The sequence below is a fragment of the Xyrauchen texanus genome, chromosome 26 (assembly GCF_025860055.1).
Source record: "Xyrauchen texanus isolate HMW12.3.18 chromosome 26, RBS_HiC_50CHRs, whole genome shotgun sequence".
Lineage (NCBI taxonomy): Eukaryota > Metazoa > Chordata > Actinopteri > Cypriniformes > Catostomidae > Xyrauchen > Xyrauchen texanus.
In genome coordinates, this window is record NC_068301.1 from 40,717,329 (window position 1) to 40,733,051 (window position 15,723).

The following is a 15,723-nucleotide window of genomic DNA, read 5'->3' on the forward strand; positions in this document are numbered from 1 at the left end:
GGGGTTCTCAACCTTTTGCAAGCTGGGCCCCCCCAAAGCTGGTTCATTGCAGTTGGGGCCCCAGTGCCCCACGCTTTATTGTTGTTATTATTATTATTATTATTATTATAATAATAATAATAATAATAATAATAATAATAGGCAGTAGCACCAGACTTCTAATGTGAGCTTGCAGGCATTATTATTATTATTATTATGAGTAGTAGTAGGCATATCATCATTACTAGGCTATTGCTATATAATTATATGAGGTTACATGTGGTGGTGGTGGTTGTTGTTGTCATCATCAGTAGGCCTATTATCATTACTAGGCTATTGCTATAATTGGGAATTGGCACCAGACCTCTGATATTAATTTATGCTTTATTATTGTTATTATTACTAGGCCTAATAGTAGGCATCATCTGCATTTTTTACAGAAGCTTGCTGGTAGGTGATGTTAATGTAAGACCTGAGCCTGCTTTGCCTTGCAAAGATCCTCAATTCTTGGCTCAATGTTTGATAAACATAGCCTCAAATCATCCTCGATTTGTGCACGATTGCAGTATTTCGTTTTGAGTGCAGTCATTTTTGAGAATCCTGCCTCACACAAATATGTCGACGCGAAAGGAAGGAGAATCTTCAAGGCGACGTCACAGAGTTCAGGGTATTCCTGCATCAATGCTGCCCAGAATGACGAAAGAGGGCAGGAGCTAAAGAGTTCCTTCAGTCTACTGTCACTCTTCAGCTCAATAAGCTGTTCCTGCATATCAATTGATAGCTCGTTTGCTGTACACACAAACGGATCTCGAACCCATGCAAAAGAGCTATAATCCTCTTTAAAGTACGTCGCAAATAGTTCTCATTGCTGACAGGTGCTCAGACGCTGATTGAAATAGGGAGGAGAAATCGTGTGACGTGCCTGCATCAGTGATAAAGTCTGCAAGGCTGGGGAACATGTTGCAGTTCCCTCGACTGATGCGGCCATGCCAGAGGTCTAGTTTTTGTGTGAAGGCGTGCACTTTGTCTGCAAGGAGCAAAATATGAGTTTCGCGGCCTTGCAAAGACAGGTTGAAATCAAACAAATGAGCGCCGTTTTCTAAAGTCTATGAGCGCAGCACACACAAATAAACTAAATTGACATACTGCAGTTAAATTTCAAAATGTGGTGTTTTTATATTTATAACATTTGAATACAGTTCAGCAACATACATCACACCGACCTGATCGACCAAGAGAGCTGACAATTGACCATCACTTAATTTACCATCACCTCACGATTGAAAATGTGACACTGATTTCATATGACAGTTCAACAAACAAGTTAATAATATTAAGTCACTTACATTTTAGACGATAAATGACTGTTTTGGTCTATATTAGCAGCGAAAATAGATCCGATGAATCCAAACAAAGATCACAGCATAGCCATAGCGCATCTCACAGCAATACTCAATCGTGTTTTGAATGATTCAGTGTTGTGAACGAATTGGTTGAGTCAAAGATTCAATGACCCATTCACAAACATCTGTCTCATTCTTGATGAATCGGCCGTTTGAACGAATCGTTTGAATGAACGACTCAATGACTCGCTTAATGAAATTTGTTCATAACTTTGTTTTTTAAATCAGTCCAAACACATTTTAATTTTTATTCAGGAGTTATGTATATACAAAACTATAACTTTTTCTGACAGTAGTTTAGTGATAAAAAAAGTTTGCCCCAAAAAAAATTTTTTTTTCCAGTTTTTTTTCCCTTCCATCGTAGCCTACTCGCGCCCCCCCCGGGGAGAGTGTCCGGTTGAGAACCACTGCGTTAAATAAATTAACGCACTTTAAATCGAAATGCTTAACTGAAAAATTCAAGCTTGTAGTACCACCTGTTTACTCCAGAGGGCAGTAATTTAAATTCCAGCTGTGTGAGCAACACAGTTTATACAGTGAAGAAAACAATTTCTTGCGTTCAAAACACTTGAAGCGCAAATGCGATCTTTAAGGGATCTTAAGATGCGTTTAAAGATGGAGTATTAAACTATATTTAACTCGACAGTGACCCAAACATTTTATTTTTATGACGCAACACACCCGAGACGCGACACAAGCATGACTGATACAGGTCGTACGGTCTTTACCTCATACATATTTAATTACCAACGAGGCCAAGGATGTGTCCATTAAACTGTTACACCCTTTTTACACAGTCAATCTTTATTTAAGAAACATGCTCCCTGAAATAGATCCACGTTGCTCCTTCTATAATGCAGTAGATGAAAAGTTGGTTGTTTGTACGTTCCTCTATTTTAACTAGTTTTTCTTTGGTTTATGAAGATGTTTTATTTGGTTTTCACAGTTTTGATAACTTAAGTTAATATTTTCTGATTCATCTATTTTTCTTGCCAAGTTTTTAATACATAAGTGTAAATTTATGTCTATAAAGTGCAAATAGGGATTTGCACTTTTTTGTAAAGACTTGAAATATTATTTAAATACTCTTTGTACCTCCAACAACTCCAAAGCATTGAAAACCATTACACTATGTAATGAATATAATGTCTTGGCATTATTGTAAAATACATCTGTAGTATTGTGTACTATGTACCCCTGGCTTGTTTCTAAAAAAAAAAAAAAGTCTAAATTGTAAATTGATGGTCCCTAAACAAGCCCTCATAATAAATCTCCAACTGACTGACAAATTCACTTGTGAAATGGATTGCTGTGTGTGTCAATGATTGACTTATGATCAATAATATGGTAGTAAACAATAAAGCTGCTTTTTATATTATCTTACATTTATGCATTTGGCAGACGCTTTTATCCAAAGCGACTTACAGTGCACTTATTACAGGGACAATCCCCCCAGAGCAACCTGGAATTAAGTGCCTTGCTCAAGGGCAGTGAAACAGTGGCATCTTGGTGGTGCTGGGGCTCGAACCCCCGACCTTCTGGTCAGTAACCCTGAGCCTCTACCACTGAGCCCCTTATATGAGGGGCTTTCTCAGCAAATATTTGTATATGCGATTAATTAATCGGGACACCATGTAATTCGATTACATTTTTTTTAGCGATTGACAGGCCTAATTATTTATTAAGTCAAACATGTGATAAAACTAGTGATAACTACTAGTGTTAAAACTTGTGCATTGGCACAGAAACTCACATTCATGCTTTTCAGTTTAACTGCATCTGAGTAACACAACCGACCCAGAAAACCACAATCAGTCGTTTATGGCAATAATCCAGTACCAGTCCATTTTTTCATTATTACAGGTAAAAGGGAAATTCACAATTGTTCTTCAGTTGTCTCCATGGAAAGATCATTAGGTTACTGTAGATTTGATACATACTGATTTAATACTATCAGACTTTAATTATGTCTTTTTAAACTAAACATTATGAGAAATTGCTTATTTTAGTTTACAGACCTAAAGTTATCCAGAAAAGAGCAGTGAATGTTGCTATTTTTCAGTGTTTTTGCTTGATTAATATTTTATATGTACTAACCATATGCAATCTAAAAGGACTGTGGTTATTCATATAATTATTATATTAGTAGATACCAAGTGCCCCTTTGTTTTTATTTGATAATATTGAAGCAGCATAGTGAATCTGGACTTTATATGCACAACACATGACGTCAAAAATCATGTGTTGTGCATGCGCTCTATATGTACAGTAGGGCTTAACCATGGATTTAACAAAGAAATATTTGTCCTGCAAGTGAGATTTTGTCCAATATATTAAATAATGTTTTATGATCCCAAAATAAATAAATATTGAATCCACGAATTACACTGCCTTAGTTTCAGAAAATGTGCTTTCCCCCTAAAATAGTCTAATAATTTATGGCTTTTTTCTCAGCGCATGAACGCAACAAACTATGTCAGAAGATGTCATCCGCAACAACTAATCTAGTGTGTTTTTTTTCTTTTTTAGTTTCACTAATAGATAATGTGTGGATTTGGGAAACTGACCAGCAGTTATGTGCCAATTCATCCCGAAGCAGAAATCAAAAGCAACAGGTGGTTGATTAAGTGAGATATTTCCACTATAAAATTCTCTATGCAAGAGCAGAAATCTTTACTAGTCAAATACTCAATTGAACAATGGAGGCATGAAAACATAATGCTGTGCCTGCAAATTAAGACACTTTGGTCTGAAAGATCACGTTTATTAGTTTTGATGCAGGGATTGTGTGTGTTTGCTGGGATTCAAGGAAAAATGCTTTGCCAATATACAGCATTATTAATTTTATGTATTCAATTGAGGGTGCTCTAACGTTTGCACCCTACAGAACCGGGCCAGCATCTAACTGGCAGCTGCACGGATATGATTGCAAAACATCAAGACACCTTACTAATTATTTATTTTTGAATAGTAGTGTAGCCTATTAGCTCAGCTTTTGCTACGCTACCATGTTCGCCTAAAACATCATCGTGCTCTCTGGCAATGTGACAATTATGATTCCAAAAGGAATCTTCAACAATTCAGTCCCTTTTGATTTCCTCTCATTCCTTGTTCTTTATTATATTTATCCTCGTTCCGTTTATTTTTTATTTTTTTTGGTGCTGTTGATATGGTGCTCGTTTCAGTCTGTGTTTATCAGTATTCCAGGTCATTAGGGGTAACTGGAGGAGTATAAAAGAACCCAGTGATCTCCAGACTAGGAGACACAGATTATTCCTCTGTGAGAAACTGTCATCTTCTGGTCCCAGCGCTCATTACCTCGTTACCTGTAGTGTTAAAGTGGATATTGAAAATGTATGCTGTATTTTCGGCTAACCACTGTGTGTGTAAGGTTAGTAGTTAACCTGAGCATGCGAGTAGTGTTACAACCAGCCATATTGAATGTGTACGGTAGTTACAAGTAGCTTATTTTTTATATAGGTGTATATAGTACTGCCCTAGGTTTTTCCTTTTATTTGTTATTTTGCATTATTTATTGCTAAAGACCTTTTTGTGGGATTATCCATAGCCATTTTTATTTGAGAACCCTTGTTTTCTCCTGTTTTTGAACAGTGAGGGAGTAAGGGAAGCATGTGTGTCTTATTTTGAAAATAGGTGTTTACAAAACCCTCTAGAATGTATTTTATTTATTATTTTGGCCGTTTCCCCTCCTGAAGGCTTGTTTGCTTATATCACACAATGTTAAATATTTCACACTTTTAAATTTGGTGTCACTGTGATTTGTGCCTGCCCTGGGACCTGGAGATGACTCACTCATTTTTTTTTTTTTGGTACCCTCCTTTCCAGCCCCTAGACGTAGAAAGGGGGCCCATAAGAATATCATGAAGCGCATTCTGGGTTGAGTGAGCTGCACCGAGCGAACTGAGTGGAATCTTCAAAAAGGTGCTTTCCACTCAGGTGAAATGATCACCACTCTGCTCAACGCTCTGCTCTTGCTCCACTCACATGCTCTGGTAGCTACAGACAGGCACTAAAAGCTGCCAGGTCAGAATATTAGCAAACTCAAACAAAATTTGTTTATTCAGTACTGTGGCTGAATTGGTTAGGAATAAAGCCTCAACTGAACTAGATAATCCGTTGCAGCACAATAGTATGAATTTCTTTTCTGATAAAATAGAAATCATCAGAAATAAAATTAGAATTATGCAATCAACTGTCACAGAACATCAGAAAACAGTCTCATAATTTCTCAAGAAACTTAAAAATGGCAGTTATGAAAACCGCTTAAGTCACAGTTTGATCCTGGCAAATTAGCCAATTATAGACAGATTTCAAATCTCCCATTTATGTGGAAAATACTAGACTAATAGTATGTTAATTTCTACAGATAAATGGAATATATGAACAATTTCAGTCAGGATTTAGGCCCAATCACAGTACAGAGACTGTACTTAAGTTACAAATTACTCTTATCCGATCACAGCTGAAATTATGTTCTCGTGCTTTTAGATCGTAGTGCTGTATTCCACACCATAGATCACAGCTCGATTCACGATCATGATTCTCTTTAATAGTCTGGACAATAGTTGTCATTAGTGGACTTGCATTAGCATGGTTTAAGGTCCTATTTATCAGACTGCTACACTTCGTATGTGTAAATGAGGAATTGTCAAATCAAACAAAATTTACGTATGGAATGCCACAGGGATCAGTTTTAGGGCCTCTGCTTTTCTCCTAATATATGCTTCCCCTGAGAGAGATATCAGGAATTGTGGAATAAGTTTCCACTGTTATGCAGACGACACTCAACATTGTATTTCTTCTAAACTATCAAAATGTCACAATTCTCCAAATTAGCAGAATATATCAATGAAATGAAAAAAGTACTAATTATTGGACCAAAAACCTCTAAAAAGATGCTCAAATATAATTGGACTTTCGATGGATGTACTGTCATGGCATCATATACAGCGAAAAAGGTATTATAATTTGATACCAATCTGTCCTTTGAAAATACAATGTTTGTAGAACAGCATTCCTCCTCCTCCTGAAGCTGAAAATCTAATTCACGCATTCCTGACCTCAAGACTAGATTATTGTAATGCATTATTGGGTGGATGTACTGCAAGATCAATAAATAAACTTCAATTGGTTCAAAATGCAGCTGTCAGATTGCTGACTAGAACCAAGAAATAGGATCATATTAGCCCAATTTTATCATTGTTACATTAGCTACCTGTTAAATTTCGTATTAGTTAAAATATTCTGTCAACTACATAAAAAGCTTTGAATGGTCCAGCTCCACAGTACTTAAGGTGACCTTCTTGCACGCTATAGTCAATCACGATCACCAAATTCTTGCCAGTTAATAGTTCCTAGAATATAAAAATCCACAAAAGGAGGTAGATCCTTTTCCTATTTGGCTACAAAACTTCTAACACTGTTGGGGATGCAGACACACCCACTCATTTTAAGTCGACTAAAAACTCATCTATTTAGCTGGGCATAAACTTAATTTATCCTTCAACTCACAATTATGTTGCTTTAGGTCTGCCAGAACCTCAGAAACACTTCTCATAAACCATAACTCTGCAATAAATGTAATTATATCTACGCTATTATAAAAATGTTTTTCCCTGTCTCAACTTCGGGATTCACATACTGAGGTTACCAGAGCCAGCCAGATCCAGCTCCGTTCCTGCTTGGTGTCAGACTCCGATACGTGTCGCTGAGTGATAAAACTACAGCCGGTGCTAGCCAGATATCACTTCAGTCAGCTACAATGGACTTCAAAAGGATGAACTGATGCCAACTCCATCCTGTAAGACATCGGATACGTCATATGTCACTGACTGAACCTTGGCTTTAGGATGGACCCCACCAAACCTCACCGGAATGAACGGCGATGCACCTCGTTGAACTTTGCCTGCATCACCTTTGTTTATTGATGGACAACACTCTTAAAAATTGAATAAATAGACTATCAATGAATTGTCAACAAAAGACTTCAGCCAACTAACAAAGGACAATGCATCCATGTGAATTTATGCAGTTAATCCAGGAAGTATTTTAAGGTCATTGGTCTTTAATCTTACAGTTCATAAAAACTCTTTAAACACAGGCACTCAACACTTAGTTCACCAATTTAAAACCATGACCTGCGCTGCACATAAATAACTATGGGTGTTTTCACACTAGCACTTTTGGTGCACACCCAGGGTCTATGACTTCAAAGTTGAATTATTTTGGATAATGTGTTTTCCGAACTTGGGGGCGCAACCGCACCCAAGACAACCTGTAGGAGGTGATTTAAGTTCAGTTGCACTGGAACCGTGGCACGGTTCACGAGTAAGCAACCTGTAATCGGGTCAACACTTGTTCAGGAAGTAAAATGTCTTGTGCATGCGTTTTTTGCCAATTTAAGCATGACCATCAGTTGAACAAAAACAAACACACACATGCATCATGAGTGGCAGGGAAATTTTGCGGGACACATATAAAAGGCACCTCACCTTTTATAAGTGAGTGAGCATGCAACAAGCTGTGTCCTCAAAAAAGATAGTTTGTGAGCATCAGCTATACAACTGCTGAATTACAGCATGTGAAGCACAGAGGCTCAAGTGTCGTTCACTCTGGTGTGCTTATTGTTGATGACAATAAACACAAATATAGCGACTCGCGTTGTACTTTCCATCATGTGCACATTAGTGATTATGAAAGATGTTGATGTAAAAGCACAGGGGTTCGACAGAATCATAAGGAGTCTGAAACCAGACCAACGCTGCAGGGGGCACCGGGAACAATTCGGACAGCAGCAAATGTGCCCAGTGTGAAAAACACCTAATATTGGCATTATACTCATGCTGGTAAGCCAGAGGGGAACTGAATCCCACAGTGAGCCTGGTTTCTCCCTTTATTTTTTTTGTTCCTTGCCACAGTCTTGCTCACTGGGGTACTATATACAATTATTTAACCATTTAATTATTTATATACACAAATTACAATTACACAATGATGACTAACAGAAAATTGACTATCTATTAAGTCTTAGAGCGTGATTTTCAGTAAAGCGGCTTTGAAACAATGCGTGATGTGAAAAGCGCTATACATATAAAAATGACTTGACTACAGTAATAGTTCTGCCATAACATGTATACCTTCAAGCATTGGCCTGGTTAAATACTGGTGGAAAAACCTTTAGTGCTTTTCACGCTGCGTTTAACCCTGGGTTATCCTCTTTTCGAATTCCTCTTTGAACCCCATATAAAGCAACACTTAACGCTTGTAATTTTGAAAGGGGTTAATCACCGCTTTTAACCCGGGGTTATGAAAGACTGCTGCATCAAACAGTGATGGCAAACATGATAAGTGCCGTGAGACAGTATTCCCTTTGCTTGCGTTTTCGTGGTATGTTTCAGAAGACGCCATTTCAACAGAGATAGTGACATTCCCACAGAAGAGCAGAGCAGCTGCATTGACATGTCTGTTGAGAGCTGTATTCATCCAATCACTGTTATTGACCCAGCAATTATAAAGGTTAACCAGGGATTTTTGCACGAAAAAGTGTGAAATCTCGCAACTTACATACTCTGGATCAATAGTTTATTCTGGGTACAGCATGAACAGTGTGAAACATGAAACAAGATAACATATGATTTAATTTACCCAGAGTTAAAGAGGACCAAAGTGAAAAGCCCTTTTGCGTTTCTTGAAATTAAATGTAGTTTTTATTTTAATATGCTCATATGCAGATGTCTTGCGTGCGCATATATATATATATAGCAGATTTTGAAAACAAACAAGAACTGGCAGTCTGCAGAGAGTAGTTTTAGTTGTAGTTACCTTGTCCACCTGTGCCTGTGAGGCCTGCTGTAAAGTGTCCAGCACAATATCCAGGTACTTCTTGAATTCACCTCCAATAGCAAGAGCGATATCACCAAACACAGAGAGGATCTGGGGTTTCACAGACCTGTGCACATTTTCATTCTGAAAGCACACAAACACTGGCTGAAAACTGAAAAATTACTCCTCACCTGCATACACAATATTATAAAGTTCTGTTTGAATTTCTGGTTATGTTACAAAAATGGTTCAGACACTCATCAGGAAAAGAGTACAGAATTTTCCGGAATATAAGTAGCTTTTTTTTTTATCATCTGAAAAGCCCTGCGACTTTTAGTCCGAATGCAACTTATAAGACATTTTTCGATACTCTATTGTTTAGAGGCAATTCGGTCGGTGCCTAAAATGTATCGAACTCGATACCCAGCCATAGTCAGCATAATCTGAAATATGTATTTTTAATTTGTTTAATGCCATTTTAAAAGCCATTTACTTGCAAGATCAAGGTGAAAAATAAAGCAAACAAAACATTAAAATAAATAAAAGATAAACCATGTAAATAATCTTCACACATAAATTACAAATTAATATTTTTCAAATGACAAATTCTAAAAGAAACAATTTTTGAAAAAATATCTGAATACTCACACCCAAGTTTTCGAGCAGCAACTGCATGATTTCATCACAGTAAGGCAGAATATTGGCCATGAGAGCTCGACATAAATCACACACCAGCCCCACCGCAGCCAAACACACCTGACCAGACAGACAGACAAGACAAATACACCAACATGAACTACACCAATATAATCAAACATGTTTGTAATTAGGGTGGGAAACTAACTTTTTTGCCTACCAGTCACAGTGGCATGAGAATGCCCAATTTTACTAGCCACTTCGATTTTTTTTACCAGGCATTTCATATGAGGGACACTTGCAGTGCATTCAGAAAGTATTCAGATTTCACATTACGCTGCAGCATAAATGCTTTAAATAATAATAAAAAACAAAAACACAATCTACACTCCATACCCCATAATGAAGCAAAACAGATTTTTGATAACTCCGCAAATTTATATAAAAAAAACCTGAAATATCACATTGACACTTAAGTATTCAGACCGTTGCTATGACACTTGAATTTAATCTCAGGTGCATCGCATTTCTTTAGATCATATTTGAGATGGTTCTACACTTTGATTTGAGTCCACCTGTGGTAAATTAAATGGATTGGACATGATTTGGAAAGGCAAACACCTGTCTATAGGTCTCACAGCTGAAAATGCATAGCAAAAACCAAGCCATGAGATCAAAGAACAGGGCTCCAGACAAAAAAATAAGATACGAGTCCATCTCAAGTCTATTTTTAACGGGATATTGATGGAGACTTTGTTAATATTCATAAGGACTGTGTGTCTGACCATTTACAAAGTCAATACCGCAAGTATGAAAATTTGAATTTCAAAACTTTCAAATCACACAGACCATAAAATGTATGAGATTGGAAATGATATATTGACCAGGAAAACCATTTTTTCAATAATGTAAATAATAATTGTGAGTATTATACAGAAGAACAATTTAAAAGGAATGTGAAAATTGAGGGGGCATTATTAATAATACATCTTAATAGTAGAAGTCTTTATAGAAACTTCATACAAATTAAGGATTATTTGTGCCAGTTTAACAAATTTAATTTTGACTTGGCTTGATTACGAGAAAGTACAAAAAAGGTAGAATTGGTAGGATATAGGTTGTTTACGATTAACAGAGTTAATAATAAAAGAGTTGCTGCTCCGTATGTTGATACAGCATTAAGATACAGTTTGATTAAAAGTATGTCAATGACTATAGAAAATATATTGGAATGCTTAACCATAGAAATCGACATTGAAAAATCGAAAAATATAATTATTAGTTGTGTATAGAACACCAGGAACGTGAATTGATACAATTATGAATAAATTAGTTTGTATGTTAGACAAAAGGAATGAGAACAAGGTACAAATTGTATGTGGAGATTTCAACATTGATTTGTTAAATCCAAATGGACATAAGGACAGATTTTATTAACACAGCCTTTTCCTATTATTACAAAACCAAGCAGAATAACAGACACCACTACATTGATAGATAATATAAATATACAAATGAAATTGTAGGAAAAATTGTAGGAGGGTTATTTAGAAATGATATGACTGATCATCTTCCAGTTGAGATCTTTCAAAAAGAAAAAATAAATAGGACAAATAATTATACAATGATTCGACATAGAACACCAGAAGCCATTGCTGCACTTGGGGAGGACTTATGGAAACAAAACTGGAGTGAGTTTTATGTAAATAAAGATCCTAATAGAGCCTATAATGCTTTTTTTGACCATACAAATTGGGCAATATGGAAAACATTGTCTAAGAAAGTTTTAAAGCAGCACAAAAATGATAACGAGCCATGGATTACTAAAGGGAATAGAGAAGGCATGTAAAAAGAATGCATTATATTAGGAAATTTAACATAACCAGAACAAAAAAAGCTGAAAACAAATATAAGATATATAAAAATAAATTAATAAGTATTATAAGATTTAGTAAAAAGCACCATCACAAATTATTGGAGAGGTATTAGAGTAATACTCAAGCAACATGGAAAGTACTTAACAGTGTAATGAAAAAAAGTACTGGAAAAGTAGACATCCAAATCATTTAGTAAATTATACAAAAATTATAAATAGTGAATGAGTCAATAAATGTAATGAGTATTTTGTAAATATTGGATGCAAGTTAGCAAAATAAATTGTAGAGTAGAGAACTGTGGATAGAGTAGATGAAGTGAATATTCCTAGTAACATCCAATCAATATAAGTTAGGGGAGCTGATGAAAAGGAAATACTTGACATTGTTAATAATTGTAAGAATAAAAATTCTACCGATTGTAATGACATTGACATGTCATTATTAAAAAAACATTATAGAATATATTGTAAAACCATTTACATATATCTGTAGTCAGTCCTTTTTAAAAGGGTATATTTCCGAGTAATATGAAAACAGCAAAAATTATTCCTATTTTTAAAAGTGGAGATAGACATCTCTTTTCCAATTACAGACTAATTTCTCTGCTTTTCCAGTTTTAAATAAATGATTTGTATGAAGGCTTGATAATTTCATAGATAAACCATTTATTGAGCGATCATCAGTATGGCATTAGAGCTAATAGGTCAACCTCAATGGTGGTGATGGAACTGGAAGAAGAGATTTCCACTGCTATGCATTATGACGACTATACTGTGGGGATGTTCCTAGATTTAAAAGCTTTTGACACTATTGATCACAGCTTATTAATGATGAAACTGGAGAAATATGGTATAAGAGGAAAAGCCTTCTCTTGGTTAAGAAGTTACCTTCCTGATAGAGATCAATTTGTACAAATAATGTTAAATTGGAATTAATGAAAGTCACTTGTGGGCTTCCAAAAGGTTCGGTGATAGGCCCAAAATGGTTTGTACTTTATATAAATTATATATGTAAAGTGTCTAATGTATTAAAAATGGTATGTACTTTATATAAATGATATATGTAAAGTGTCTAATGTATTAAAAATGGTCCTGTTAGCAAATTACACAAATTTGTTGTTCCGGTAAAAAATTGGAAAAGCTTCTGAAACAGTGTAAATTTAATTGATAGTCTTAAAAAAATGGTTTGATGATAATAGACTTTCATTGAATTTAAGTAAAACAAAAGTTCATAATATTTAGTAATCGGCAATGTATTACTAAAACTAAATTTAATGAGGAAATAGAAAGTGTATGAAAATAAATTTCTGGGTGGTATAATAGATCAAATTAAGTTGGAAACCACATATAAATAATGTAAAAACAAAATTGTCTAAATCCATTGCAATATTAAATAAAACATATTTTGAATGAAAACTCATATATACACTATTGTTCACTCATAGTTCCATACATTACTCCACTGTGTGGAGGTATGGGGTCATACATATAAAGCCAACATAAGTGAAAACCAGCGAGAGAGACACTCTCGCACGCTCTAAAGATGTACTCAATAACTGACAAGATGGGACAAACTACATATGTAGAATGCACTCAACAAGACTGTCGCCAATGGGGACTAGATTTTAAATTGTCGCAAGCAATTAATTTATCACATTTGCAATAATTTTTGTTGCAGACTGGAGCCCTGAAGCAACTACCTGTGGATGCACATGGAAGGCTACAATAATAAAAAAAAAAATTTCAGCTGCAGAGCACAGTGGCCTCCATAACTCTTAACTGGAAGTTTGGAACAACCAGGACTCTTTCTAGAGCTGGCCACTTAGCAATCAGGGGAGAAGGGCCTTGTTAAGAGATTTGACCATGAATCTGATGGTCAATCTGAGCTCCAGAGATCATGTGTGGCAATGGGAGAAACTTGAAGGACAACCATCACTGCAACACTCCACCGATCTGGGCTTTATGGCAGAGTGGCCAGTCAGAAGCCTCTCCTCAATGCAAGAGGAGAGAAGAAAAGAAAGAAAGAAAGAAAAAAAAAAAAGGCTGAATACTTTCTGAACGCAATGTACATTTCACATTTATCAAATGTTTTTATCCAAAGCGACTTACAAATGACAGGGCTTAAAGTGAAAAAAAATTGCTGAGCCTGGGGGGGTTGTTTTGCAGAGACGGACTTATCTTCAAATGGAACCATTTATTTTTAAGTATTACGGCTGTATCTTAATGGCATCTTTTTATTAATGAAGGCCAGTATCACTGATATTTTATTTAGTATACTAAATTTTAGGGTTATAAAATAGTCCGCAATGCATAAATTATAAATTAAATTCGATTAATCCTTATTAAAGCTACAAGCGTTCTTTAGTCAAAGAGTAGTTAGTAGTTTTCTCTGTTCCCTTTGTTCTTTGGTTAACTTTACTGACAGACAGAATTAGTGGCTACTGTCACTTTAAGATCTACAGCTGGTGACAGGATCTCACGCGTCTCATTCTCTCACTACTCTTTACTTCCATTTAAGATTTTATTTAACTCATTTAAAGTTAATAATGATTGATTCTTGTGAGGATACTCGACAAAACGGACATTTTGGCATAAATGTGTGTGTTATTGTTCGTTCAAGCGTGAAAGAGAATTCGATACTGGTTCACGACTTTTTGTGCCTCGTGTGTGTGTGTGTGTGTGAGGAGGACATTTACTGAAGTGCGTTCTCTTTTGTCTTGTCGCACATTAATGGTTTAAAGCATTTGGTGGACAAACTAATAACTAATAAGAGCTAAAGAATGACAAAGAACGGATGCAGCGTTAATTGTGTTAAATATTTTAAAACATTAAAGCTGGACAAAAAAAAAAAAAGAAATCGCATATGTTAACGTTGACAGCACTAAAGGTGCGTACACACTGCAACGTTACTTGTCATACATTGCTGACAGAAAATAAAGCGGTTTAAAGTGGACTCGTTTTCATGGTAGGTCTACACATAATGTTTTTTTTAGTAAGCTACACAGAATGTTCTACATTAAATATTTAACTAACAGTCTGAAGTTACCTAGCAGCAGTGTATGTTAATGTTAGCTCAGTCAACGTAAGGCTAACATCAAAAGGTGTCGACAGAAAATATGATTATGCTGACCTGAGCTAATTTACGAAATCAACCAACTCACATCTCCTTTCTTTTCATCCATGATGACATTAAGTCACCTAATGTTGTTTCTGGAGTTCTGCGCTCCATGCTTTCACCGACGACGCTAACGTGAGGTATGGATCTCAATCACACTGTTGCCAGGACCCGCCCTGCTCTGCTTCTGATAGGCTTGTGACGTTAGTTAGAGCTGCGCTCCTCTCATATGATTGGTAGGTGAAATCAATTGACTCGAAAATATTAAACCGCATTCAAGTTCCCAGTTTCAAATGCAGCCGCGCGGTATGCGCGCTCATAATTGAAGCGGCGCACTCGTTTTTTCCAAGCGCGTCCGCGCCGAAAGTGCGTCCGACTGTAATTTGCAGCCTGATTAATAAATTTTGCCTGTGCCGGAGGCTGGACCTGCCCTCAAGCCGGAAATCCGGCCCCCGGCCGGAATACTTTAAGCCCTGAAATGAGGAATACAGCACAAGCGATTCATTTTGAGGCAATAATGAGCGCAGCAATTCTAAAGTTTCAAAACTGCTCAGAAGTACATCCAGAGAGAAAAAATTAGACCATGGTAAAATAAATAAAAAGAGGGTTCTCATACTCTTAAGAAAACCATTGCAAAACAAGTGCATTAATAGGATTGAGTCCAATTCAACAAACTTATGCACAGCTTTAACTAACAGGGATGCAAACTCAGAGGCGAAAAAAGTGAGAATCACTTGTCCACTTTTAATATTTTTAAAAAGCTAAAAAGCACCAATTCCAGCTATTTTACTAATTTAAGTATTGCAAATTAACTGCACAATTGTGTAGAATTAGCTGCAAAAATAAAGGGTATTTTTGTGTGGCTTGATCCT

The 15,723-nt window shown here is 36.1% G+C and overlaps 1 protein-coding gene across 2 annotated transcripts in view; it reads right to left on the reverse strand.

Annotated features, from left to right (window-relative positions):
* LOC127619650 (importin subunit beta-1) overlaps positions 1 to 15,723 on the reverse strand; it is a 67,088-nt gene that overhangs the window by 13,991 nt on the left and 37,374 nt on the right. For both annotated transcript variants that reach the window (XM_052092608.1, XM_052092607.1), the window contains exons 17-18: positions 9,873 to 9,980; positions 9,225 to 9,368 (exon numbers count right to left, since the gene is read on the reverse strand). In XM_052092608.1, the coding sequence (XP_051948568.1) occupies positions 9,225 to 9,368; positions 9,873 to 9,980 (252 nt within the window). The remainder of the gene's footprint in view (positions 1 to 9,224; positions 9,369 to 9,872; positions 9,981 to 15,723) is intronic.